Source organism: Perognathus longimembris, chromosome 23 (genome assembly GCF_023159225.1).
Source record: "Perognathus longimembris pacificus isolate PPM17 chromosome 23, ASM2315922v1, whole genome shotgun sequence".
NCBI lineage: Eukaryota > Metazoa > Chordata > Mammalia > Rodentia > Heteromyidae > Perognathus > Perognathus longimembris.
The window spans coordinates 18,737,409-18,748,722 of NC_063183.1; the positions used below are offsets into that span (position 1 = coordinate 18,737,409).

Here is an 11,314-nt window from a genome sequence, read left to right on the forward strand (position 1 = left end):
TAGGGTATTATCTACCTGCCAATTCTGCTTCTGTATGACTGCTTGCCTGCTTAAACAGAATTTGCCCAACCACCTGTGTATGGTACATGTGATTTTTGCCTTTAAAAACCCAGCCCTATTGAGGCCCAGTGCTGTTCTTCACCATCCGAATGGTGAAGAACAGAGGCTGTGCAGCTAAATACAGACTCCTAGCCTCACTGACTGAGTGCTGGTGACTTTATTGTTGTGGGTTCAAGTCCCACCTGGGTGGCCAGGATGCTACAATAATAGCACCAGGATTTAAGTCCAGATATTCTTTCCAGAGCTACTACACTGAAAAAAAAAATGGGGAGGGGGGCTGTCTCACCTAGCTAGTGTCTAGTGTATGTAAGTATATGTGTGTGTGTGTGTGTGTGTGTGTCCCAGTACTGGGGCTTGAATTCTGGGCCTTCATGCTCTCACTTGTTATATATAGTCTGTTCTCATCAAGGCTGTGAGGTGGGAGCCACCTAGAGTTCAGATTATTGCTAGCTTCTTCAAAATTTGGTAGTTTTTTTGTTTTTCTCTGCATCCATTGAGAAAGCCACATGGTTTTTGTCCTTGATGCTGTTTGTGTGCTGCTTTATGTTAATTAGGATTGGCATATGCTGAAGAAAAAACAAAACAAAAGATAATGGATATTACAACTTCTATCTCCCCGAGATCACCAGGCTCTATATATGGTTTCTGAAGTCTTAAATCCTTAAACCAACTTGGTTTTCAACCTCTTTAAGTCAAACACTTACCATTACATTTGTTTTTTTGTTTTGTTTTTTTTTTTGGCCAGTCCTGGGCCTTGGACTCAGGGCCTGAGCACTGTCCCTGGCTTCTTTTTGCTCAAGGCTAGCACTCTGCCACCTGAGCCACAGCGCCCCTTCTGGCCGTTTTCCGTATATGTGGTGCTGGGGAATCAAACCGAGAGCTTCATGTGTGGGAGGCAAGCGCTGTTGCCACTAGGCCATATTCCCAGCCCATTACACTTCTATATATGATTGAAAGGTTACTAGATGAATGTCTCGTGTGTGTGTGTGTGTGTGTGTGTGTGTGTGTGTGTGTGTGTGTGTTCTGGAACTTGAACTCAAGGCCTAGGCTAGCACTCTGCCATTTAAGCCACAGCTCCACTTCCCGGCTTTTTGTTCAGTTGGAGATCAAAGTCTCAGATTTTCCTACCCGGGCTGGCTTTGAACCGCCATCCTCAGGCCTCTGCCTCCTGATTAGCTAGGATTTCAGGAAAAACAGGCGGCCCCGCGTGTCAACGAGAACGCTTCGTGTGGAAGGGATTTCAGGACTAAAGGCTTGAAGGCGGAACCAATACCCTTAGGGTTGTGTTTCCCGGCCGGAAGTCACCCCTCCGCGCTACGTCCTGTGCGTCAGCACAGTTGTCGCTCGTCCTAAGGCGTCATTTCCGCCCAGGAAACTGTCAGGAGACGGCTGGACGTTCTGTGCCTCCGACGACGACATGGCCCTGCCGCCCTTCTTCGCCCCGGGTCGCCCGGGTCTGCCGCCCCCGCAGCCACCGCCTCCGACTCCCTTCGGCTGTCCGCCGCCGCTTCCGTCCCCGGCTTTCCCGCCTCCTCTTCCCCAGCGGCCTGGCCCTTTCCCGGGGGCCTCTGCCCCCTTCCTCCAGCCTCCACTGACTCTGCAGCCCCGGGGCCCCGCTGAAGGCTCTCGTGGCGGCAGCGGCGGCGCCTTCTACCCGGTGCCGCCGCCACCGCTACCTCCGCCGCCTCCCCAGTGTCGGCCCTTCCCGGGGACCGACGCCGGTGAGCGTCCGCGGCCACCGCCTCCAGGCCCGGGGCCGCCCTGGAGCCCACGCTGGGCTGAGGGGCCGCCGCCGCCCGACGTGCTCGGGGACGCGGCCCTGCAGCGCCTGCGCGACCGGCAGTGGCTGGAGGCGGTGTTCGGGAACCCCCGGCGGGCGGGCTGCCCAGGGCCCCAGCGCACGCCTCCTGGACCCAGCCTGGGCGAAGTGCGTGCGCGGTTGCGCGGGGCTCTGCGTCTGGTGCGGCGGCTGCGCGACCTGGGGCAGGCCTTACGCGAAGCCGAGGCTGATGGAGCGGCCTGGGCCCGGCTGCACGCTCAGGCCGCGCCGCTGCGCGCTGAACTAGCCGAGCGCCTGAAGCCGCTGTCCCAGGCCGCCTATGTGGGCGAGGCGCGGCGGAGGCTGGAGAAGGTCCGGCGCCGTCGGCTGCGGCTTCGCGAGAGAGCCCGGGAACGTGAGGCCGAGCGAGAAGCGGAGGCTGCACGAGCAGCGGATCGAGAAATAGAGATTGACCGCTGGAGGGTCAAGTGCGTGCAGGAAGTGGAGGAGAAGAAGCGGGTGAGAGCAGCGGGTGGGGTGCTTGTGGGGATGAAGCTGAGTGAGGCTTAACACCTCCTACCTCTGTTAATACCGTGTAATGCAGTGATAGACACACAAAAAAGATCTAGATGCACCGTGAAGTCATTTGAACACAAATAATAGGATTGGCCGGTATATTTAATGATGCACCTAAAGCAAAATCTCTGTTAGCCTTGATCACAAAAGCTCAGGCACCAGCGCTCAGGCCCTGAATTCGAGCCCCAGGACTGTACACACACACACACACACACACACACACACACACACACACACACAGCAAAAACTCTGGATGTACAGGTCCTGTAAGCACAAATTACACAAGAAGGATTAACTATTGTTTTGCCGAGAAGACAGGACTCGACCTCCTTGTTGTCTGTACAAAATATTGGGAACTTGGTTCTCTGTCTCAAGCAACCTAAACCCCAAATGGCTAAAGGAGCAAAAGGGATTCACAAGGTCCATTTGTTATTTTAAGCTATATAACCTACCTACAGGATCAGCAGTACCCTTTTGGAGGACTGACTTTCACACATGAGGTCCTGAACCCTCATAACAGCTCTGAGAAATAAGGAGGCATTATTCAAACCATACAGAGTAGAAAATTAGGGTATAGAAAGGTTAACTTGCCAACAATCACACAACCACTTTGCTAGTTATACTTCTGATTTAAACCCATGGTGTCTGATTTCAAATCCTGTCCAGAGATGGTGACTTGGGACCCCCTCTCAGAATAGAGTCTTGCTACCTTCTGGAATTTCTTTTGCTTTCAAATTAAAAAAAAAAAGGCTGGGCACTGATGGCTCATGCATGTAATCCTAGTTGCTCAGGAGGCTGACATGTGAGAAATGCAATTTAAAGCCAGCCTAGTAGGAAAGCCCGTGAGATTCATCTCTAATTAACCATCAAAAACCCAGAAGTAAAGCTGTGTCTCAAGTGGTAGAGCACTAGCCCTGAGCAAAAAAATTCAGGGCCTGGGACAGTGCCTAATCTCTTAAGTTCAAGCCATAAAATTACCCCACCCCCTAAAAAATGGCCTGTCCATCTCAAGCTCTAAGCAGGACCAGGGTAAAACTGGAAATTGGTCAGATATTTGTTTAAGGCTTTCTTATTACCTTTGAGTGCCTCTGGGGTTTCCTCCACTCTCATTCTCCACAGTCAAATAGCATCTGCTACTACCCAAGATAATTATAGAACTTCACTACCAAGTATACTGATGTTGAGCTTTGTCTTTGCACCCTTAGAAATATCATTGCTGGAGGGGCTGGGAATATGGCCTAATGGCAGGAGTGTTTGCCTCATATACATGAAGCCCTGGGTTTGATTTCCCAGCACCACATATATAGAAAATGGCCAGAAGTAGCACTGTGGCTCGAGTGGCAGAGTGCTAGCATTGAGCAAAAGGAAGCCAGGGACAGTGCTCAGGCCCTGAGTCCAAGGCCCAGGACTGGCAAAAAAAAAAAAAAAATCCTTGCTGGAGGCAACACTTTTAACCTGAGGAAACAGGAATCAATTCAGCAGGCATTTAGTGTGGACCCGTTAGGTGCCAGGCCCTGTGTGAATAAAGATGAATAGGACATAGTCATTGTCCCTCAAAGCGTAGAGCCTCATGGGGAATCATGATGGTATACTATGCTGCGTGTGAATTTCACCTGTATGCCCAGAGAAGGGAAGGCTTCCCAGATAGAACATCTCGGCTGAGCCTAGAGAGAAAAGTCAAAGCCAAGTGAGAGTAACAGATGGGGTTCTAGGCACAGGGAGTAATCCAAATGGAAGAACCTTTACCAAGGTTGTACAATTTGGGTGCCTGTAATCCTAGCTACTCAGTAGGCTGAGATCTGAGGATCACAGAACAAAGCCAGACTGGGCCAGAAAGTCAGTGAGACTATCTCCAATTTATCACCCAAAAAGTTGCAAGTGGAGCTGTAGCTCAAAGTGGTAGAGCAGAGGCTGGAAATGTGGGTTAGTGGTAGAGTGCTCACCTACCATGCATGAAGCCCTGAAGTGGCGCTGTAGCTCAAGCAGTAGAGTGCTAGCCTTGAGCAAAAAAGAAGCCAGGGGCAATGCTTAGGCTCTGAGTCTAAGCCCTAGGACTGGCCAAAAAAAAAGTGGTAAAGCACTAGCTTTGAGTACAACAGCCCAGGGATAGAACCTAGGCCCTAAACTCAAGCCCAAGACTGGCACAAAAAAAAAAAAAGGAAAAGAGTTGTACATTTGTCCAGGTATGGTAGTATGTACTTATATTGCCACTATTTGGGAGTCTGAAGCAGGAAGCTTGGAGAGTTTAAGGCTAACCTGGGCTGTAGTGAGAATTAGACAAACAGTTGTGTGATCACTAGAAGATAATCCCTTGATGGAGCCATTGTATAGGAGAGTTGTGCCAGGCCTAGGAAATGGGGAAGTAGAATAGAATCTATGTTAACCATGGGACTAATCCTCTAAAGAGGAACTTTGGCTAGAAAGTTGTTTCTATTACAAGATCTTGTGGGCTCTTTTTCCCCTCCAGGAACAAGAACTCAAAGCTGCTGCTGATGGTGTCTTATCTGAAGTAAGGAAAAAGCAATCTGATACCAAAAGAATGGTGGACATTCTTCGAGCTCTGGAGAAATTGAGGAAACTGAGGAAAGAAGCTGCAGCAAGGAAAGGTAATTATGGCTCTGTATTTCCACTTGGATTCCTCCCTCTTTACCCTAGTGCCTCCCTAACTATATTTTAAGGAAAAATATTCACATTTCATTCTTCTTATTCTAAAGTAACTGGGCTTGTCAGCAGTAGCTCGGATCCCTTAAGGCAGCAACAGTTGGAAAGGAAGGCAGGTGTGAGACCCTCCTGTACTGTCTTTCCTTACTTCCTTATTCCTACCCTTGGCATCATGTTTGCACTTTTAATTTGAGTGGTCTTGCCGTGGCTGGTCAGCTTTGCTGTGTGACAAGGTGGAAGCTTTCTTACTCTTTCTTGCCGTTCCAAAAAGTATTTGGCATGTTATCTTCAGATGCATTTCAGGTCTGAATTATTGCCTTTTGATGAGATATGAACGGTTGAGTAGGGCAGGGAGTCTGGGTGTCCCTAGTTTTTCTGCATGTCACTTTTGGACTCAGAAGACCTCAGTGGTCTCCTGTTACCTCTGGAGGATGCACCAGATACCCTAGCCAAGCAATGAAGCCTCCTGCAAAAGTAGGTCCCAGTCATGATGTGCTTTTTGGAGTTTTTTGGAGTTACCTAGTGGTGCTTTTCCATTTGTCTGTTTCCATCTTTGCTCTTGTCAGTCTGTTGGTTTAGAGGCACTCAGTCCCATCTTAGCCACTTTAAGATCCCACTATCCTCTAAAACTAAATACAGATGCTCCCTCCTCTACCCTTCCTGATCTGCTGAGGTTTCTCCTGCTCCTCACCTGTGCCTGATAGAGACCACATGCTGCCTGACATAGAGGGTGATAGGCCTTTTTTTTTTTTTGGCCAGTCCTGGGCCTTGAACTCAGGGCCTGAGCACTGTCCCTGGCTTCTTTTTGCTCAAGGCTAGCACTCTGCCACTTGAGCCGCCACCTCTGGCCGTTTATTGTAATACGTGGTGCTGGGGAATCGAACCCAGGGCCTCATGTATACAAGGCAAGCACTCTTGCCACTAGGCCATATCCCCAGCCCCAGTGGTAGGCCTTAAACTTTGACTTTCATCAGGGATATTTCAGAGTATGCAAATTAATAAGTGTCACTCTTATCAAATGCTTTCCCCTGTGTGGTTTGAAATATAAATCAAAACTGAATCTTTTAGACCTTTAATAGAGTTTTGTTGTGTTGGGACCATTGTGCGTTCATCCAGGCTCATTCATAGCTAAGTGACTGCCTCCTGCATCCAGCGTTTAGAGTGGCTGACCCACATCTAGTCCTCAAAATCACATGACCACCCCATATGTTCTTTTAAGACATTTACAAGACAGCGGGGGAGTTAGTAGTACATAAAACAGTGAAGATTATAATTTTTGTCAAAATGGATGGTTTTGTGCAAAAGCCATGGCTCGAGTTAATTAGAGCACCTGACTAGCAAGAAGGGCAAGGCCCTGAGTTCTAATCCCAGTAATAACCATGGGAAAAAAAGATAAAAATGTATGATTCTGTCCTTCATCTCATATCTGATTTCACAAGTAATCTGAATGTATGCCTTGTGGGGTCTAATTTACACGTGTCCTCTTCCCTGTCTTCTCTGAAGCTTTCCATCTATTTCCTAGTTTACACATAAAATCACAGGTCCTTGAGATTTCAGAGTGTTTCACAAAAAGAGTCTCCTAAGGTAGAAATTTAGCAAGAATTTGTTTTAGTGTAGCAGGTTAAAGAGGGAGAAATGGAGATGAGAAACATTTCCTGCTTCCCTCTCTGCACCCCCCCCCCCCAAAAAAAAAATCTAACTGAGCCTTGAAGATAGTATTTCCATATTCTAAACAGGTTCATAGTTATAGGTAGACCTTGGAGTCCACTCACTGGAATAAGAAAAAGTTGTATCTGGAACTTCCTGTGTTTCTTTTTTCTCAGGGGTCTGTCCTCCAGCCTCAGCTGATGAGACCTTTGAACATCATCTTCAGCGGCTAAGAAAACTTATTAAAAAACGTTCTGAATTGTATGAAGCTGAAGAGAGAGCCCTCAGAGTTATGTTGGAAGGAGAGCAAGAGGAAGAGAGGAAAAGAGAATTGGAAAAGAAACAGAGAAAAGAAAAGGAGAAAATGTTACTTCAGCAACGTGAAATTGAGTATAAGTTATTTGGGGATCCCGGTAAGTGTCCCATATGTAGTGGAGAAGAGGAAGTTTTTTTCCTTTTTTTGGCCAGTCCTGGGCTTGGACTCAGGGCCTGAGCACTGTTCCTGGCTTCTTTTTGCTCAAGGCTAGCACTCTGCCACTTGAGCTACAGTGCCACTTCTGGCCATTTTCTGTATATGTGGTGCTGGGGAATTGAACCCAGGGCCTCATGTATACAAGGCAAGCACTCTTGCCACTAGGCCATATCCCCAGCCGTTTTTTTTCCCTTTTTTAACAGTTATTTTTATCAGTAAGCATTCATTCATTCTCATCTTCAGCCCAGAGATGGGTGACAAATGACTTCTTCCGATTTGAGATTCTAAACTGTAATGTGGAAGTCACATCTGCAGACAATCACATTCGAACCTGTTGTCATCACAGACCCAGTCACTGCTTTGAGAATGTTCTTGATAGCACATGTGCTAACGTGGTCCTGTGCCTCTTCTCTTTCAGGCGAGTTCCCACTTGCTCACCTCTTGCAGCCTTTCAGACAGTATTATCTCCAGGCCGAGCACTCACTGCCAGCACTCATCCAGATAAGGTCAGAGGGAAGGAAGGTTCCTTGTGGGTTTATATTGTTACTGAATTTTGAGCCTTGTACTTCTTTTTTTTGGCCAGTCCTGGGCCTTGGACTCGGGGCCTGAGCACTGTCCCTGGCTTCCTTTTTGCTCAAGGCTAGCACTCTGCCACGTGAGCCACAGCGCCGCTTCTGGCCGTTTTTTCTGTATATGTGGTGCTGGGGAATCGAACCTAGGGCCTCGTGTATCCGAGGCAGGCACTCTTGCCACTAGGCTATATCCCCAGCCCCAGAGCCTTGTACTTCTTATTTGACAGTCCTCATTAATCCTTGCAAAGTAGGTGTCTCCATTTTAACAGTAAGAAACTGCAACTGAACCTATGACTTGCCCTTTTATATAGTGTTAAATTGACTTAAAGCATTGTCTTTAGCCAGATTTGTCGAAACGCACTTGTAATCTGAGCTACTGCAGAAGCAAAGGCAAGAGGATTACAAGTTTAAGGCCAGGCTGAGTAAAGGCAGCAAATCTCTATCTCAAAAACAAAAGTGTTGGGGCTGTGGCTCAAGTTGAGGAGTGCTGGCCTCCTCCACTAGAGAACCTGGTTCTATCCCCAGTAACACATAAACAGAGGCTTGACTTTGTTTTCTTAATTCTTTCCTGGTGTTAGACATGCTGAAAGAGAAGGGTCCTTCTATTTCCTCTCTTCCCCTCCATCCTTCCAACCTTCCCACCGCCCCCCATCAAGTAGATGCCTGTGGATGGTGGTTAAGACCCAGGCTGGAACAGTCCTATGAGAACACACAATCTGGCGTCTAGGTCCATTGTCCCCTCTTGCTCTCTTCCTCTGTAAAATGTTGAACTGTATCATCAGCTCCTTTCTCAAATGCCATCTTTTCAGAAATCAATAGATGAAACAAATTCAAAGCATGGGTTTTCCAAGCAGTTCCAATTTGTTGTTACCTAAAAGCACTTTGTTGTTTTCCTGGTCACCCACCTTATTTCTTGTATATTTCTGCTTGAAGATAGCTTATTAAATGTATTGTTGATTCATTAGTATTAACCTCATGGCTAAGTGTGTAGAATCCATGTCTGAGTGAAGCTTATATAATTCATGTATTAGGTAAGGCACATCACAGCTCTCTTAAACTTAGTAACACTAGCTGGCTCCTTAGCAGGACTCTTGTGTGTGAACGTGCACACAGTAGGACCCAGGCTTGAACTCAGTGGTAGCCTTAAGCCAACTTAGCTTGCTTGACTATGGCTGGTGCTCTTACACCTTCAGCCTGGTGTTTGGCTGGTTATTTGGGAGATGAAATCTGTCAGGCTTTTTGCCTGGGTTGGCTTCAAACTACAATCTACCAAGCCTCAGCCCTATGAATGGTTAAAATTACAGGCTTGAGACACCAATAGCTAGCAGTTTTTTACTAGGACTCTCAAGAGCCATGTTAAAACAGTGAAATCATCAGTAAAGAAACAAAAATATAGAAAACTCAGTACTAAATAACATTGTGTATAATTCCTAGAAATCAAATTATATAGTAGATTTATACTAGGATGAGTTGTTTGAAATCTTAGACCTAGAAATAAAGTATTTAATTGCTGAACATCTTGCTTGGAAAAAAATAGAAATAAACAGTTTTTCTGTAATTTTCTTATTAAGGCATGATTGGGATCAGTACCTGGTACCATCTGATCACCCCAAAGGCAGCTCTGTTCCCCAAGGATGGGTCCTTCCCCCGCTCCCCAGCAATGACGTCTGGGCAACCGCCATTAAGCTGCAGTAAGGAAGGTGCTCCGAGAAGTGCATGTGGTCCAGCCACGCATGCCTTGCTACAGCTCTTACCAGTGACGCTGCTGCTGTGTCATGCGGGGTGTTGCCTAGCCTGAAGTGAAGCTTTCTTTCTGTGCTCTGTCCTCTTGGATCAGGAGATAAATGCAGTTCCTCAGCAAAGGACCAAGGTGAACTAAGGTTTTACCACAGGCAGTGGCCTTGGTTCACCAAATTTGCCTCTGTTTGAGGGGCTTAGTTCAGAGTGACTTGTTTATTTTCCTTAGCTTCCTCGTACATTGATGGTAAGTACACTCAACATCCTGAGTTCATATGGGTGTGTGCTGGGTAGAAGGTAATTTCATGCAAAACCTCTTTCTTCCCTACTCAAGAGACCCTCCCAACTCCCGAAAGTGAAAAGGCAAGAATTTGATGTTGAGTGTTATTCATCCCAGTTTTGGCACAATGTGGGAGGCTGTAGTTAGGGAGATGGCAGAGAAGTCACCTGGAGAACTTAGAGGACCTGCAGAGCACCCACACCCACACTGGACAGTGTTCTGCACTTTCCTCATGCTCCTCATCCTACTGAAAGTACTCGTTGACGTTTCTGTTTCCCTGTGGTGGTGAGACTTTAATCTCACTCACATTATAGGAGCTGGTATAATAGTAGATTTTCTTAGGGATTCAGGTTTCCAGAAATGTCTATGTAGTAAACATTGGGTCGGGGGGGAAGCAAATAAATAATAAAGTTTATTTATTATATTAATAAGTGTTGTTCTTGGATATGATCCATCATATAACACGTCAGCTCTCTTGAGTTTTGCAGATTATTTTGTTACTCAGTTTTCAAAAATGAAATAAATAAATGTCATTTTTATTCTTTTAGTTTGAGCCTTTGTCTCAATGTGTTGCCTCCCAAATCATTGAACATACTTCACCTTCACATTACTAGGTTATTTTTACCCCAAAATTCAAATGTAATAAACACATTTGCTATAGAAAAATGAATCATAAACACCAGGCTTTGCTAAATTCCAACTCTGGATAAGCAAGAAAAGGCACCATTAGCTTTGGAGGTGCTATAGAGTTGGAAGCCCTGGGGTACAAGATACTAATGCCATGGGGTTTGAACTCAGGGCCTGGATGCTGTCTGTCCCTGAGCTCTTTTTGCTTAGAGCCACATTGCCACTTCTGGGTTTTGTTTTGTTTTTTTTGGCCAGTCCTGGGCCTTGGACTCAGGGCCTGAGCACTGTCCCTGGCTTCCTTTTGCTCAAGGCTAGCACTCTGCCACTTGAGCCACAGCGCCACTTCTGGCCGTTTTCTGTATATGTGGTGCTGGGGAATCAAACCCAGGGCCTCATGTATACAAGACAAGCTCTCTTGCCACTAGGCCATATCCCCAGCCCCTCAACAGATTTTATTTTGAAGATGGCGAGTAGTGTTATTGTAAATATCTTGCCTCATGATCTTTTTTTGTTTTAACCTCTGAAAAATTTCAAATATACCTCAGAGTAAAGACAATAGTACAGCCATTTTTTTCCTGGGTACCCATCATCTGCCTTCAAGTAACTCTTAACTCAGTGTGTGTGTGTGTGTGTGTGTGTGTGTGTGTGTGTGTGCGTGCGTGCCACTTCTAGGGATTGAACTCAGGCCTCTTTAGGCTGGCTCTGGGCAAGGATCCTCAGATCTCAGCCTCCTGAGTTGCTAGGATTATAGGCATGAGCCACCAGTGCCTGGAAAATTATTTGCTAATTTTCAAAATACTGAAATGGTCCCCTACCATTCCTCACAGGGGGACAATGAGGTTTGTTTGCAAGCATTATGAACTTGGATCTAAATATTTTTCAACTTCTATCATTACTAATTGTACCATCCATGGCCAGTAGGA

The 11,314-nt window shown here is 46.6% G+C and overlaps 1 protein-coding gene across 1 annotated transcript; it reads left to right on the top strand.

Annotated features, from left to right (window-relative positions):
- Positions 1-1,435: 1,435 nt before the first annotated feature.
- On the top strand, positions 1,436-10,311 carry Pdcd7 (programmed cell death 7). The gene is made up of 5 exons (XM_048332751.1): positions 1,436-2,338; positions 4,863-5,001; positions 6,880-7,116; positions 7,594-7,681; positions 9,319-10,311. The coding sequence occupies exons 1-5, from the start codon at positions 1,478-1,480 to the stop codon at positions 9,440-9,442; spliced, it is 1,449 nt and encodes a 482-aa protein (XP_048188708.1). The 5' UTR covers positions 1,436-1,477; the 3' UTR covers positions 9,443-10,311.
- Positions 10,312-11,314: the final 1,003 nt, after the last annotated feature.